This window comes from Myxine glutinosa, chromosome 12 (genome assembly GCF_964187855.1).
Source record: "Myxine glutinosa chromosome 12, kmMyxGlut1.1, whole genome shotgun sequence".
NCBI lineage: Eukaryota > Metazoa > Chordata > Myxini > Myxiniformes > Myxinidae > Myxine > Myxine glutinosa.
Window position 1 is genome coordinate 22,797,494 of NC_136272.1, and position 17,500 is coordinate 22,814,993.

The 17,500-nt window shown below is 42.7% G+C and overlaps 2 protein-coding genes across 8 annotated transcripts in view; one reads left to right on the forward strand and one right to left on the reverse strand.

The window, feature by feature from the left end:
- Nucleotides 1-10,899, reverse strand: part of LOC137438112 (protein transport protein Sec23A) — a 59,061-nt gene extending 48,162 nt beyond the window's left edge. For 2 of the 6 annotated variants that reach the window (XM_078766564.1, XM_078766563.1), the window contains exon 1: nt 10,808-10,852. The gene's annotated coding sequence lies outside the window, so the exon portion shown is untranslated. Of the gene's footprint in view, nt 1-9,950; nt 10,092-10,807 lie in introns of those variants that run through there. The other 4 variants (XM_078766568.1, XM_078766565.1, XM_078766566.1 and 1 more) reach the window with 3 other exon arrangements.
- Nucleotides 10,900-11,679: 780 nt separating this feature from the next.
- The window catches only part of SARS2 (seryl-tRNA synthetase 2, mitochondrial), a 41,760-nt gene continuing 35,939 nt past the window's right edge, over nt 11,680-17,500 (forward strand). Inside the window, exons 1-4 of one of the 2 annotated variants that reach the window (XM_068133070.2) lie at nt 11,680-11,987; nt 13,128-13,223; nt 15,036-15,065; nt 15,162-15,302. In XM_068133070.2, coding sequence (XP_067989171.2) covers nt 11,718-11,987; nt 13,128-13,223; nt 15,036-15,065; nt 15,162-15,302 — 537 coding nt within the window. In that variant the 5' untranslated portion in view covers nt 11,680-11,717. Of the gene's footprint in view, nt 11,988-12,265; nt 12,778-13,127; nt 13,224-15,035; nt 15,066-15,161; nt 15,303-17,500 lie in introns of those variants that run through there. The other variant, XM_078766569.1, reaches the window with a different exon arrangement.

Below are 17,500 nucleotides of genomic sequence, written 5' to 3' on the forward strand. Positions count from 1 at the left end.
AACACACACACTATGGAGGCAATGCCATGCCGCAAGGCATGTTTGAATATGCAAAGGCTCAAATTCTGAGAGAAATGACAGACAATTCCAGCCCCAAGGCTATTTCTACATTGTCAGCAAAAGCAAAATCATAAATTTGGGACAAGAGCCATTCCCAGGAGAAAGGTTCCGTCGCTATGGAGACATTCCTGGAAAACCAATGATACAAACAAGCCTCAAAATATATTTTGCTGTGACAAAGCCCTTGGGTTTGCCTTGGGAAAACATCACAATAACTTGAAACAAGCACAAAGCCAAAGACAATATAAATTCTCAAAAATGTGCAACAAAAAGGATAAAATGCAGGCTGCAACAACATCCACAACAATTGAACACCCATTCGCATGCAAAGCATCATTTTCACAACGAAAAGCTAATTCACAAGGCTTTCTGTGCTATAGAAGAATACGACAGAGCAGGGAATGGGGCTTTCATGTTCCTCCAGACTCAATAATCAAAGCTCACCACATTGAATGCGGATTTACCTTTTAAACACAAGACTCCAACTGTTTGAAGTGGTGCAAGGAAAGGTAAGGTACATGAGAAATTATTCGGACATTCTCCTTCCCAAGGACCACCCAATCGCTTGCTCACAAATTCCCTCCTGCGACCAAATTCCAGTTTATTTCTTCATGTTTCCAGTGATACGAGGTTCACAGGGGAGTTTATAAAGACATTGTATGCAGCAAAGGGCATTGGAGAATATCAATGCATTTTACATTGTTATATTAAAAGAATTAGACGACGGACAAATCATCATGATATATACTCACAGTGATCCACATAAAAACTGGATGTATAAGTAATTTTGAATTTTGGAGCAATTTCACCATTTATTTGTAAAACTGTTAAATAATCTACGGACTAGGTCTGTGTTTTTATTGTTGCTTCCATCACCGAAGGTGGGCGGAGATTATGTTTCTGTCTGTCTGTCTGTTCCTTGGCAAAAGTATTTCGCCAAGTATGTTGGTCTGTGGCATCTATTTGTCATTTTGTTTGCCACACGATTTTTGTCCACAGTTTTGAAGCAATCGTTCTGAAATATTTTGTGTATGTAGGTGACTGGCAAAGGAGAGCAACGCACATTTTTAGTCAGCGTCCGAATCCAGATCCGGATACTAGAATTTTTAAAGCGATTCTTCACCATTGAGAGATATGGCCAAAAGCTAAACACAAACGGACCCCGACATTCCCGTGACAAACGCTCCTGTAAAATGCCGCAACTGACGAATCCACAAATGTGGGAGCATTGTTTCAATGGGAAAAGGGAGGATAGATACCCAGCAGTTACTGATTCACAGAGAATCCCACGAATGTCGAGGAAAATCCCGCGAATGTCAAGGAAAATCCCGCGAATGTTGAGGAAAATCCCGCGAATGTCGAGGAGAATCCCGCGAATGTCGAGGAGAATCCTGCGAATGTCGAGGAGAATCCCGCGAATGGGAGGAGAATCCCGCGAATGTAGAGGAGAATCCCGCGAATGTCGAGGGAAATCCCACAAATGTGGAGGAAAATCCCACTAATGTGGAGGAAAATCCCACGAAGGTGGAGGAAAATCCCACGAATGTGGAGGAAAATAAATCCCACGAATGTCGAGGGAAATCCCACGAATGTCGAGGGAAATCCCACGAATGTCGAGGGAAATCCCACGAATGTCGACGGAAATCCCACGAATGTCGATGGAAATCCCACGAATGTCGAGGGAAATCCCACAAAATCCCACGAATGTCGAGGGAAATCCACGAATGTCGAGGGAAATCCCGCGAATGTTGACGGAAATCCCACGAATGTCAAGAGAAATCCCGCGAATGTTGAGGGAAATCCCACAAAATCTCGTGAATGTCGAGAGAAATCCACGAATGTAGAGGGAAATCCCACGAATGTCAACGGAAATCCCACGAATGTCGATGGAAATCCCACGAATGTCGAGGGAAATCCCACAAAATCCCGCGAATGTCGAGGAGAATCCCGCAAATGTCGAGGAGAATCCCGCGAATGTCGAGGAGAATCCCACATGTCGAGGAGAATCCCGCAAATGTCAAGGAGAATCCCGCAAATGTCAAGGAGAATCCCGCAAATGTCGAGGAGAATCCCGCGAATGTCAAGGAGAATCCCGCGAATGTCGAGGAGAATCCCACGAATGTCGAGGAGAATATCGCGAATGTCGAGGAGAATCCCACGAATGTCAAGGGGAATCCTGCATGTCAAGGAAAATCCCACGAATGTCGAGGAAAATCCCGAAGAAAATCCCAAGAATATCGAGGAAAATCCCAAGAATGTCGAGGAAAATCCCGCAAATGTGGAGGAAAATCCCGCAAATGTGGAGGAAAATCCCGCGAATGTGGAGGAAAATCCCACGAATGTGGAGGAAAATCCCGCGAATGTCGAGGGAAATCCCGCAAATGTCGAGGAAAATCCCACGAATGTCGAGGGAAATCCCGCGAATGTCGAGGGAAATCCCGCGAATGTCGAGGGAAATCCCACGAATGTCGAGGGAAATCCCACGAATGTCGACGGAAATCCCACGAATGTCGACGGAAATCCCACGAATGTCGACTGAAATCCCACGAATGTCGAGGGAAATCCCGCGAATGTCGACGGAAATCCCACAAAATCCAGCGAATGTCGAGGGAAATCCAGTGAATGTCGAGGGAAATCTCGCTAATGTCAAGGGAAATCTCACTAATGTCAAGGGAAATCTCGCTAATGTCAAGGGAAATCTCGCGATTGTCAAGGGAAATCTCGCGATTGTCAAGGGAAATCTTGGGAATGTCAAGGGAAATCTCACGAAAGTCAAGGGAAATCTCGCGAATGTCAAGGGAAATCTCGCGAATGTCGACAGAAATCCCACGAATGTCGACGGAAATTCCGCGAATGTCGAGGGAAATCCCACAAAATCCCGCGAATGTCGAGGGAAATCCCGCGAATGTCGAGGGAAATCCAGCGAATGTCGAGGGAAATCTCGCTAATTAGGTTACAAGTCAAAATCGCGGGGATAGGTTACAGGGGATAGGTTACAAGTCAAGGGAAATCTCGCTAATGTCAAAGGAAATCTCGCGAATGTCAAGGGAAATCTCGCGAATGTCGAGGAAAATCTCGTGAATGTCGAGGAAAATATGTGACTGCCAGGGCATTGTTTCAATGGGGAAAAGGGGATAGGTTACAAGTTCCCAAATGTTCCAGATTCATAGGGGAAATTTTTTAAAGTTTACAAGGTTTTCAACCGCGAATGCACATGATTAGTTTCATAAAAAATGCTTCCAAAAAAATAAAAATGACAACACCAGGTACCAGTTCCAATTTATTGAAGGAATGCAATATTACAATTTACTAAAAGTGCTTAACCAACCGTACCATGAAACTAAAAAAGCAACAACAGCATGTACGTACCATTTGAAATTCTTATTTCACAAATACACGAACATTTCAAATGATGATGATGATTATGAAGAATTAAAATCCAGTGAACTCCTCAAAGTCTGAAGACGACCCAGGGAGGATGCTGATGAGTCGTGCACTGAAATAAATGTAGATGAGGGTGCTGATGAGTCGTAAACTGAGGGGAAGGCGGGACAGGCAGAAAAGGCAGGACAGGCAGAAAAGGCAGGACAGGCAGAAAAGGCAGGACAGGCAGGAGAGGGTGCTGATGCTCTTGAGGTTGAGGGACCAGGGCGGAAGAAATGCGTGATGGAGAGCTGCCTGGCAGACTGGTGCATGTTTCTGTGTCGCATTGTATGGGAGCATCACGTCATCCAATTTCCTCTTAATCTTTTTTTTCCCTCTTAAACTTTATGAAATGCTCCATGACTAGGTCGACTTCTTACACCCTGTCCTGCAGCACCTCACCCAGGAACTTGACCGTGAGGTTGGACCTCAGCACCTATTCCTCCTCATCACTGCCTGCCTCCTCCTCGAAAACCTTGGTAATGGCCTCCCTCTTCGGTGAGCTTGTCACCATCCGAGGCAATAAGATCCTCCAACTCCTAGAGCTGCATGTTGTCAAAACCTCCCCCTCCCACCTGCCATGCCAACCAACAATTTCATGCCTCTCCTCCCTGTTGTAAGGAAATCCTTTGAAGTTTTTCACTGCCTGTGGCCACAGGTTGTGCCAGCACACGTTGATGGTGGAGGCTCTCACCTCACCTGCGACTCCTTGATGGCGCCGATACAGTGGACAATGTTGACCTCTTTCCAACACTGCCCGACGGTAAGCTCTGTGTCTCCATCGCATCCAAAATGCAGCAAAACAATGGGGCTGATGTCTGGTTGGGGGCTAATTTCTGAGATGAAAGCCTAATTGTGAAAAACATTAGTTTTTTTTTTTTTTTTACAACGATCTATGGTGCATGGAGGTGCTTATACATAAATCAAATGCAGAACAAAGATATGAGAAAACATCAGTGTACTTTTATATGAAGGACATTAGTTGACAATGGGCAAAACCATATGGTCAATGTTTCCAGGGCTGACAGGATGACCTGGAGCAGCGGTTCTGAACCAGGGGTCCATGGACGCCCAAGGGGTGCATGATGCCTCATCAGGGGGTACAGGAGATACATTTCCATTTGAGGCAGTGAATGAGAAGCTGTTTGTACATGTAGTATAGTATGACAAGAATGACCGCACTGTGCTCACAACCTGCGACAAAATCCGGTAACGGGCCGATTGTGAAACGCACATTTAAAGCACCCTTAAAAGCTGATAGCTCAATTGGGAAACACACATTTAACGTGCTATTACAAAATTAACTCGACACCTCTTATCCATATCACCCTCTTCTACAGTTATATCAGAACGTGCTGTTTCGTCACACGGTCACGGATTACTTAACCCTAATGTGGGGCCGTTAAAAATTACGTAATGCCATTTTTTTAGGGAGGTGCGTACCGTGTGTGCTGAAGGGCTAGATTAAACCTTACTAATATTTTTTATTGGACATATGATTCAATTTTTGGAGGTCCCTCGGAGAGTAGCACTCGACCCAAACAAACCCAAAGGAAATCTGATGCAACAAACCCGGGCAGTGACTAATCAGCAGAGGCCTAAAGGCCTGATGTCTTTGGCTCACCAGAAAATCAAGATGGCAGCCATATTATTTTGTCTGAGTGCCATGGTGGGTGGAACGAAAAATGTGGTGGGATCCAGAAGCTGTCCGACCAAGGAGTGCACATTTCAAAAATCGACCCTAACAAGAACCACAACAACGACAGCGCCAACAACAACCATGCGGAGCTCTTGTATACTTGCAACACGTCGCAAATAAAAATGGCTGAGTCACCATTGAGATGTGATACGTGACGCCTCACGCTGAGATCAAGAGGTATGCCGATTGAAAAAGGTTCAGAGCCACCGGCCTAGAGGAACACACACTCGCCGCTAAGCTGCCTAGCCTGGGTTTGAATCCCGACACAGCTACAGACTGTAATCCCGGTGTTTCACAGGCAGAGCGATTCATCAATTTGTGTGTCATCCCTCGAATGGACATTAAACGGCGTCGCCTCTGCCGGCATTCGTTAGTGGATGTTAAAGATCCCACAGTGTCCTTCGCAAAGCGTAGGCGAGCTATCTCCAGTACCCTGAACAAATTACAAATTCCTTCCCTGACTACTGCTGGTAAGGAAACGGCAAGGCACCCAATATAACCTGCTTCCGCAGCACTGAATCTGTCTTAGGGCAGAACACCAGAATATGAATATGAATAATTGTGTTCCCAAATACTACCCCATTTTTTTGTTTGCAAAGATTGGCAAAATAAGATAGGAAAAACTGAACACCCTGTGAGGGAGGTTGAAGAGAAGGAGGTTGAAAAAGCACTTGACAAAATGAAAAGTGTGAAAGATTGTCGACAATCTGCAATTGCAGTGAATTGGTGAAGGTTTTTGGGTTTGGTCGAGTAAAGTGGATGGTAAAGTTGATTAGGAAGGTGTGGAATGTGGAGAAGATACCGGATTCGAGGAAGAGCATAATAATATAAATTTTCAAATGGAAAGGGAACATCATCGACTGTGGAAACTACAGAGGGATCAAAGTGATGGAACATGCAGTGAAGGTAATGGACTCTGGAGAGAACTGTAGATTGACTTAGGAGATGTAGTACGGATTCATTCAAGGAAAGGGAACAGTGGATGTGATTTTCACCATGAGACAGGTTCAGGAAAAGATTCTTGAAGGATATAATAATCAATACTGTGCATTCATAGATCTAGAGAAGGAAAATAATAGAATCTCATTGGTGCTTTGGTGTTTGAGGAAGAAGAATGTACCTGAGAAGTTTGTTATAATCATGATAGAAATGTATAGGGGAGTCAGCACAATGGTTAGGACAGTGAATGGGGACGAGCAACATTTTAGGGTGAAGGTTGATCTCCACCAGGAACCTTCCTTTTTGTGACTTTGATGGACGTGTTGAATGACAACAATGGAGATAGAGAACTGTGGGAGCTCCTGTTCGCAGATAACTTGGTCATAACAACAGAGTCAAATGAAGAGCTACAGAGAGAAGTTTTGGAATGGCAAGAGAACTTAGAGGATGAGAGATTGAGGATTAATGCTAGAAAGACGGAGGTTATAATGTATACTAGTAAGACTGGACGAGGGAGGGTCAAGATTGTAGATAGAAGAGGTGAAGAGCTGAAACGAGGACAAAATCAAAACTTTTATAAATTTTTGTATACATAGTCGAGGCTCATGGAAAAGCTAGAATTAAAACACTGAATGGATCAGGACACAACAGAACAAAAGGGACAGTTGAGAGAGGGGGGCAACCCCAACAGCAGAGTTATAAGCCAAGATCGAGGAAGACTTAGATAAACAATGGGTGTGGGTAGGAATTGGAGGCAGGAGAGGATGCATAGGGTGGAAAAGATGTATACAGAAGGAAACTCGGGTGGGAAAACTGGAAATTTGGAAGTCTCAGGGCTAGAGGAAGAGGGAGGTTGTGAAGCAGAAGTTTGGGATAAAGTGAAGGCAGCATGGATAAGGTGGAAGGAATTTAGTGATGTCATCTGCGATAGGACACTGAGAAAATTGAAGCGAAGAATCTACAAAACAGTGATCAGGCCGGTTATGATGTATGGTGCAGAAACGTGGACACTTTTTTAAAAAAGGGAAGATAATTTGATGGAGAGGACAAGACAAAAATGCTTCATTGGATTCTCAGAATATTACTCAGAGAGCGATTGAGGAATTCGGAGATACACAAGCAAACCAGAGAAGAAAAAATTCGAGAGACTAAGTTGCGGTGATTTGGGCATGTGATAAGAAAGGATCAAGAACCAATCAAGAAAGTATGCAATGAGCCAATTAGAGGGAAAATATCAAGAGGAAGACAGATTATGGTGGAGGGATGTAGTGGAAAAGGATTTGAAGAACAAGGGATTGAGAAGAAGATACAGAACACAGGAGAATGGAGAAGGCGAATCCAAGTAGCTAACCACTAACTGTTGGGATGAAGGTTTAAGAAAGAATAAACACGAATGGTATATGGGATTTAAAATTGGGTTTCCTGTCACATGAGCAAGCGATTCACATAAGAACTAACAGGCCGACCCGAACATTGACAAACCTTCCGCACCATTGGCATCTTGAGGCAGGAGGCGGATCATTCTCCCGCTGGCAGTAAGTTGGTGGCCGCTCTGTCTTATACAGTAACAAACTTGCATATGGCATTGCTCTTCCGGTCCTCTCCTACCTCTGTCATCATCAAGCCACGACAGGTCATATATGCATTCGTGTGGAAACTCTCCCCAAGTCGACATACCAGTGAAGTTCCTCCCCTTCTCTCCCCATCTTGTCTACCGCTCCCCTTTTTATATACTTTGTTTGCTTGTTTGTTTGATAAATGTTAGCTCTTTCACGAGCCTCGACTCTGTATACAAAAAAAAAAAAAAAAAAGTTAAAATGCACTGTATTTTGACCAAGCAACCCAAATTATTTACTCCTAAATCAAACAGTATTGTTTTAAAATGACTTTTTTAAATTTTTTAAAAAATTTTAACTTTTTAAACAGCACTACTTTAAATAAACAACCCAAATTTTAAAATCAGACTCGGCAACGGTTGCTCGAGTGAGATGTGCATGGAAGAAGTTTCGGGAATTGAGTGGCGTGCTGATGATGAGGGGAGTGTCGTTGAAGCTGAAGGGAAAGGTGTATGCTGCATGTGTGAGATGTGTTATGATTTATGGGAGCGAGACATGGGTAATGAACGTAGAGCAGCAACGAAGGTTGGAAAGGGTGGAAATGCGAATGGTTCGACGGATGTGCGGAGTATCGTTGAGAGAGAGGAAGACAAATGATGAATTGCGAAAGATGATGGGAATAGAGCCTGTGATTGATGCTGTGAAGAGGAACAGGTTGAGATGGTTTGGTCATGTGTTGAGGAAGGATGAAAGTGACTGGTTGAGAAGAGTGATGGAAATGAATGTAGAAGGAAGTAGAAGACGGGGAAGACCGAGAAAGACTTGGCTAAAGATCGTGGAAGAAGAAATGCGGGCAAGGGGGTTAACAAGGAGAGATGCAGAAAATAGGGCAAAATGGAGAAGATTGTCATGGGGACCGCAAGGCTAACCCCCGCTCTAGCAGGGAAAATGGCCTTTTAAAATGCATGTTGTTGTTGTTGTTTGTATTGTTTTAAAATGAAACAATCATCACGACAGAGTTCATAGAATACTTTATCCCACACAGGCCTGAGAAAAAAATGACATAGGTGGGGTCTACGAGCGACAAATTTGATTGGCTATGATGACGTAAAGTGTCGTAATGTTTTGTCCAAGTGCTGTTAAATGGAAGATTTCTGAAAGTGCCAAAAAGGTGATTTGTGTTCCACAGTGTTCACATACATAATTCAAATGAAATAAAATAAGGATTTCAAGCTCCTTATTTTCGGAAATAAATTCGGAAGTTTACCGGCGGTGCAGCGTCTTTTACACCACCTAACTTAATACGGTACATTAGCTCTACGTGCCTGTTGTTTGTGTCCTTTATGACATCGTTAAAAACGGTAAGTTTCCTGTTTGGAATGATTTTCAATGTTGTTTCACTGCCAGGCTGGCACACAGAGTTAAATATGTATGTATGTATGTGTATATATAAATATATATCACTACTGTCTGCGCATACACAATTGGGGTGAATTCAGAACCAAAGTATTGCTAAACTACGGGTTCGTTTTCCAATCCATGTTCCGATTTGTGTTCAAAATAGAACATTCAATTTAAATCAAGTTGTTCCTCGATAATAAACTTTATTTAAATCAAGTTGTTCCTCGACAGACATACAGACAGACAAAGTGAACCAATCGCTTAACCTCAGTTTTCGTTTTGTGTGCATGGTGTTAAAATAAGGCAGTCAAGATAGCGGTAAAGTGATGCATTTACAAAATTATAAACCCAACACAACACTTCAGCTACAAACTTTCAGATTGGTCCTTCACAGACAGGGAGTTGCATCATAAAGTGCACCTGTTGTTCATCAGCTGTTCATCACCATCTCATGTCATCCCCTCATCCAAAACAATGACCTTTTCTACACCCGTTAAACCACCCTCAACCCTCCCAAGATTTTTACCTCCGCCACCAAAGGTGGATGGAGGTTATGTTTTCATCCGTCTGTCTGTTTGTCCGTTTGTTAGTTTGTGAACAAAATATCTCAAAAAGTTGTGGACGGATTCGGACGAAATATGGCAGAGATGTAGCGTATGTGACAACGACGAAATTATTATATTTTGGTGAAGTTCCGGATCCGGATCCGGCTGGTATAATTTTTTCAGCAATTCTTCACCACTGGGAGATTTGGCCAAAAACGATACATAGCAGGATATCTCAAAAAGTTGAGGACGGATGATTTCGATTAAATGTGATTCTGTATTGTGATTTTCTGGTCTACTCTGGGATACAAAACGTAAACTGCTCACCTGACGGAGGTATGCTCTCTATTGAGTGCCGTTCTAGTTGCTTTTGTATCCATCTTGTCCTCCCCCCCCCTCCTCTCTTTCTCCTGCTGTTCCCTTTATGTTGTGCCCTGATCTGTTCTGTGTCCTAGCTCTTCCTCAAGCCTAGAACACATATAAAAATAAATAAATAAATGCCCATATAGAATAGTTTGAGTAAAACCAATAGTCAGTCTCCCAATATAGGAACGTGTTATGAGGTCTTCCTTGTAATATTCCTCGTCTTGCTGGATAGAAGACTCATGGACACTTGTTTGGGTTAACATACACGAGCAACTATCCCTCTTATCCCTCTTACTACGCTATCCTCTTACATTCCTCTCTGGAGCAGCAATAATTGGATGATCGTTTCGGAAGATCATGAAGTTAAATGTACTTAAACTTTGCACAAAATACAGCTATTTCGATGTAAATTAGAAAATGTCACCATGCCTTATCAAATTATCTAAGTATGAATCACCATCACCACAACTACCACAGACAGGCACAAATAAACCGGAATGAAGTTGTCGTTTTTAACCAAACAATTTCTCACAAATAACGAGTCGTCAAATATAATAAATGAATAAACATCACCAAATATTACGTTATTTGAGATAATACATACTCTTGTTATAACGTCGAGTTAAATATAAATGCGTGGCAAGCTTAATTGAATGGCTCAGCCTTTGATTTTGAACTGAATACATCAACGAAGGCTACTCACTTTAATAGTTTCATAAAGCTTGACTTATTCACACAAGTAAAATGAAATGACGTGAAATTAAATGAAGTTAACAAACAGAAACCCGGTGTTGAATAAGGAAAATCCCTATCAGTACCTTTAAACAGCAGCTTCTGTGTTGGCGGATGTGACGTTTTAGAAAGCTGAAAGACATGCCACGTCGAACTTTTATTTTTTTATTAAATCAGTTATGAACGTTTCACCTCGTGCAATATCACCGCCTTCCACGTGAGATGGGAAAGCTGAGAGAACAGGATATTTCAGATATGGAATTATAAAAATATAACAGAGACGGTGGGAACCAGCCATTTCTAATAACACTTTAATATATACCAAAGAAGACGTGTTGCTACGCAGGGTTCGCTACAGAAAATAAAAGGAGAAATTAGTTGAAAATGGGCCTAAAAAAGAAAAGATGTATAAATTGTTTTCGTAGATCATAATCATAACTACCAAATTTGATGTATTTCTGCACAACCATTTTTGGGGAGATGGCGTGACGGAAGGGTGGGGATAATAAACGTAACGAAAAGGAATTTATGCTAACTTAACATGATAACCCGAATTGGCTGTGTTGCTAATGATCTTAGCACATAATAAACTCGGCAGGGAGTCGAACACATCACCTCCGAGACACAAAGCGGATACGATACTCTAACTATTACGTCACCAACTCTAATTACGTAAACTATTTCATAACAACGCTCAGAGCCTGTTTCATTCTGATCACAAACACGCTTCGCTCATTTCATGCACTATTTTATAACCTTTCTTTCTATTACATTCTGGTTTCAAATAATTTATTTTCAAACTAAAATTGTTGAATGGGCGATGTATAAGCGTCGCGCTGTTTCCCTTTCCACGTTCAATTATTTATAGAGAGATTGAATTTTGTACTTTTCGTAATGAAAACTAAAACATATCGTTAGAATTAGCGAGAAAATACAATTTGGCCAACAAGAGATCTTTGTTTTCATTCATGTGTCACAAATGTGACCAACAATAACATGGCTGCGCCCATCGTGGGGAGTGTTTTCCCGCGATTTCAACGAATTGGTAACTTAGCTTGCCGAGTATGGTTCAGAAGAGGGCTGGATCCACCAGCTGGTTTTATTCAATACCACGACATTAAAAGCAGCTTATACCAGCATGTCAAGGAAGGATATTCGGACATGCCATCTTTGCCAATGGATTACGTGTGCGATCATGTGGAGGAAGTTTGCCTGAACGTCGAGCAGCGCAAAGGCGAGCTGCAAAGCCACGACGTGCGGAACATCGTAAGTATTATACCATTTGTGAATCCGCTTAATGCGAATGACCTTTTTTCCCCTTTTTTTTTGTATACAGAATCGAGGCTCGGGTAAGAACTAACACATTAAACATGAAAACATGCACGGACACATAAAACATGCAATGAAGGGAGCGGGAGACAAGAGGAGGATAGAGAGGGAAGCACACAAGCACAACAGTAGAGCTAGAGAACAGGGACGTCGGTAGATATGTGGAAAGGGGAGGGGAACACGGTATAAAACAAATGAACACTGCTAGGAATTTCAGGAAAGAAGTTGGGGGTTGAAAGAGGCAGATTTGGGGTGTTTTAACGGGGGTAGAAAATATCAATGTTTTGGATGGAGGAAGACGAGAGATGGTGGTGAACAGCTGGTTTAAAGACCTGGAAGGAGGAGAGGGATTGAAGAGAGTGAGGGAGTTTGTTCCAGAGGTGGGAGAAAAGAGTGAAGGTGAGCATGGAGTCTTGATTTTGGTAGTTTCACCAGAAGAGGGTTGCTTGCAGATCTTGTGCATCCTGCAGGAAAACTTGGGGGACAGAGCACAGATAGAGCAGGGGGAGCTAGGCCGGAGAGGAGTCGGTAGAAGACAGAAAGACCACCTACCTGCCTGCGGTGAGAGAGAGAAAGGCCCTCAGAATCGGCTTCATCGTGGGAGGTTCCAATGATTTTGAATGTTTTGGTTTCAACAGCGTGAAGCCGAGCTGGGTGTGAGGCAGGAGCACCAGCCCAGAGTGGAGAGCAGTATTCCATTGAGCTGCGGATGAAAGCTTTGTATATGGTGAGGAGCTCAGAAGTGCCAAAGAAGACCTGTTGACCTGCCTGACTTTGCTGTATCTTGAAGCCAAGATGTCATGCCCAGGGGGGTTGGGGGAGGGGTGGGGGGGGGGAGGGGTGGGGGTGGGGGTTAAATGGTTCAGGGTCAAATGGGTATGACCTTATTTTTTATTTTTTTCCCCACAATAGTAGATGTAAATGCAGCATCATGTGGTAGAGTTTCAGTTTTGACTTTTCAAGTGATTCTTTCGCATTGCTGTTGAAATAAACGTTGGCCATTGTGACATTTGGCCCATCTTCATCCAAATGCAGGATTCATTGTGTAAATTATGAATTTATGTTTGTCCCTTGAAGGTCACAACATGGAAAAATCTTCAAAAAGTGAAGGCAGAAGTGAAGGTACTGGAGGATAAGAAAACCCATATTGGACAGCAAGTGAAATCATTAGTGGTAAGTCAAAATCATTATTTCAACCTCACTTAAATGTGTGAACTTCAAGGTCTGAACTGTGACCGCATTGTTAAGCTGAAAATTAATTTCTTAAGTGATTCAATTACATTCATGAACAGGATTATAAATAATTTATTAAATGTATAAAATTAATAAAATAATTTATTTAATTAAGAGGATTATAAATTAAATAATTTATAATATGTAAATAATAAAGATGTAAATAATTTATAATCCTGTTCATTAATCTAATTATTGCTTCACTACGCCCCCAGTGGTGTTTATAATAGAGGGCATGGATTTTGTCCCCCCCCCATTGGAGGAAGACCCTCTCATGTTCAGGCCGTTGGTGCTCCTATGGTTGGCAGCGAGTGCCCCAGAAGCATGGAAAGAGTGGCAATCATATGTGTGGGAAAATTTCATGCTCGGTCAGGGTCACCCAGGGAGCACTGGTATGGTTCATCGGAGGACCTGGGTTCGATTCCTGGTCAGGGCATATAACTTTTCCACATATGTAAATTTAATTTTAAGTGATTCTTCAACATCGAGTGATATTGCTAAAAGCAATGTATATCACGATAGCTCAAGAAGTTATTGATGGATTCGGACGAAACAAAGTGGATGGGTTGGTCAGGTGACAAGAACAAGCCGATTCGATTTTTGTTCAGGTCCGGACTATGGGTGGATACAAAAGGTAAACTGTTCGGCCTGGCGGAGGTATGCGCTCTACTGAGTGCCGTTCTCGTTGCCTTCGCAAAAGCGGAAGGTTATGTTTTGATCGCTGTGTATTTATTTGTATGTCTGTGTGTGTGTGTGTGTGTGTGTGTATGTTATTCGCATAACTCAAAAAGTATTCAACCGAATTGCATGAAATTTGGTGGGATGATTGGTTATTATACGGGACACATTTGATTAGATTTTGGGAGCAATCGGGTCAAAGGTCAAGGTCAAGGTCACGAAAAGGTCAAAATCGTATTTTTACCAAGTACAGAACAGTAGCTGCGGCGAAGGTATGCGCTCTACCGAGTGCCCGTTCTAGTTTTACTTGCGCTTAGCATCCCTTTAATAGAATCTATTAGCGGGGTATATTTGGTCAAGTTGCCAGTAAAACATTTATACCAATGCAAAACAACATGAGATGCTGTAATATGGCCTACTGTTCCTTTCATTGGATAGAACGTGGAAAGGACTTGTTGGAGAAAACATGGCACACTTGTCATTGTATCAGGGACAATTGAAACTTTTTCCTCCTTTTAATAAAAGTTCCAAAGCCGTAAACATTACTTCTGTTCCAATGGCATCAGGAGACTCAGCCACTGCTTAAAAATGTGTGATCCTGGCCTGAAACTATTTAATAATTAATATATTTGCCATTGTTTGCTGGTGCAGAACGTCCCTTCTTGATTGGAGGGAAAACGTTTATTAATTGGCCCGTACCCCGGGATTATCAATCTGGGAGAAGGGGTTTGGCAATCATGCGCTCGTACCTGTCCAGTCCATAACCTTTTTTACCGCTTGAGATTTTGTCATCAAATTTTCAACAAACCTTTATATGGAGAATATGGAGAACACCAATTAATGAAAATTTTAAAAGCTTTAGCTATTGGTTTCGTCAAGTTTAGTTTGAGTCCAAATCGGCCTTTGCATTTGGAGATGCTCTCTACTTGTGTCTTTGGAAGTTGTGTAGTTTTGAGACAGATTTAAATTACAGCAGCTCATGAAATCATTGTAAATTTTTGTATAATTGATTCTTTATGAAAATTCTTACCTTTGGCTTTATACCTGTTCTACTTTGGTTTCTCATTTTTGCAGCAAAGAATTGGCAAAGAGTCTTCCACCTCAGTAAGTAATATTGATGTACCTCAGACATTTTATTTTTGCCTTATTATTCCTGACAACAATGCAACTTTCTCCATCATGCACTTGTCACCTTCTCAGAGTGCTGAGTTCGAAGAACTTCGAAATCGGGGAAGGGAAATCCGCCTGATCCTGATGCGTTTGTATGAATCTGAGGCTGAGCTTGAGGATGTTTTTTACTCCAAAGCTCTTTTTCTCCCCAACACCACTCACCCCATGACGGTATAGTCACACCATACGCATGGTGACCGTCTAGGCCGATACAACTCTACCTCGGCACATCTATTGCATGGTCATAGCATAGTGTTATCGTGAAAGCTGACTGGATCAGTTTGGTCCAACAAAGCTTTCGAGACATAGGGTTTATACAACAACAAGCGTTCAAACAAACTTTCTTCGAGCAAATATGTCACACAAGATTACTCAATCGGCCATTTTTCTCCTTAATCACCATTAAAATACGTCTTTTGGTAACATGTGACGAACCTTGCGAATATGATGGCAACATCTCTTTTAGCCACCCTGGCCGAGAAGTTAGTCCTACTCATCTAGTTGGGCTGGGTGGGAAGCGTAAATGTCCAAGTAGGTAACATACACACCCTCCGTCACAGGACACCTATTTGACCTTTTTAAACACTCACGTGTACACTTTTAGTATAAATGAGCCTCTCCACAATGTCTGCCGCCCTCATTGGCGTTTAACAAGTGCAATGTACATTTCGTCTCAAAACTCTATGCAGATTGGTGATGCACCTCGTTTAAAAAAAAAAAGAAGCATTTTCAGATATATTTTTATTTGTTTTGTAGTGTATGTATTTTAATATACCGTACCGTATTTATATCCTTGACGTAATTTGCGCAAGAGTATGCTTTTATGACAAGATCGATGGCTGAAATATCACCCCACTCCTTCAACAGCACTTGCCAAGGGTGATTATATACAAGATGTCACCGATTTATGTCGTGGACCTGTTCCCAAAATCTCCGACATTATACAAAACAATATAATTCAGATACGATTTTTCCATATATAGTGTTATAATGGAGGGATGCGTTGCCAGGGAAAAAAAAATCGGCACCCCAACTTACTCGACCTTCACTTAAGTACATATTGGAAAAATAAATAAATAAATCAATACAGAACACGATTTAAACTAGAACGGCACTCGGTAGAGCACATACCTCCGCCAGGCTGAACAATTTGTTTTGTATCCCACCAATAGGCCAGATCTGGATTCAGACCTGACCCAAAATCAAATCGGCTTGTTCTTGTCACTTAACCAACTCGTCCACTTAACCAATCAGGTTGAAAGAGGTGACGGTGAGGGAGGCATTAAAAGAGAGGCTGAGTATGGTAGAGGATGACGTGGTTGAGCTTGAAAGTGGTTGGATGTCAATGAAAGATAGCTGTCTGTTGGGAGCCGTTGGTGAGGTATGTGGATGGACAAAAGGACCACCGAGGCCAAAAAAGGACCAAAAGGACCACCATACTCAGCCTCTCTTTTAATGCCTCCCTCACCGTCACCTCTTTCAACCTCCACACCTTCATTCTCGGTTGGTACTTCACCCGCCGAGCTCTCCTCGCACCTTTCACCCTTATGTCGCAGACAACCAAGTGGTGCTGTGAAACAGCCTCCTCCCCCGGGATCACCTTTGTGTCCCGGAGGTGCCCCCAATCTCGCCTACGCACCATCAGGTAGTCAACGGTTGTCGTCGACCCACCTGACGTGTATGTAACAAGCTTATTATCCGCTTTCTGGAACTGAGTATTACAAATCAACGAACCAGCTCCATCAGCAAACTCCAAAATCCTTTCACCTTCTCCATTCCTCACACCATATCCGTAACCCCCATGAATTCCCTCAAAACCAGCTATACTCCTTCCCACATGTCCATTTAGGTCTCCTCCTACCACAACAACTTCCTCATCTTTCACGTTTTCCATCAGCTTCTCTATCGCACACCAGAACTTGTCCTTCTCTTCATCGCCCCGACCGACCTGCGGAGCATATCCCGAGATGTCGTTCAATAAGAGCTTTCCAATCATCATTTTCACCATCATCAACCTTTTACTCACTCTCGTCACACTCACCACACTGTCTACAAACTCCTCAGAAAACAGGACACCAACACCATGCACGCCTTCCGGGCACCCTTGCCACACAAACTTGTATTTCTGTCCCTGCCTACCCATCACCATTCTCACACCACTTCCCTTCCATCTCGTCTCCTGCACACAACACATGTCCACTCTTCTTCCGACCAATACTTCCACCACTTCTCCTGATCTCCCTGTCATTGTCCCTACATTCCATGTCCCAAACCTCAGAAACCGATCTCCACGTCGCGCATCAGACGTTTCTTCGTCATAAATGGAATGATTTCCACCCTTGCTTCGATCAGGTTCCCCACCTTGATTT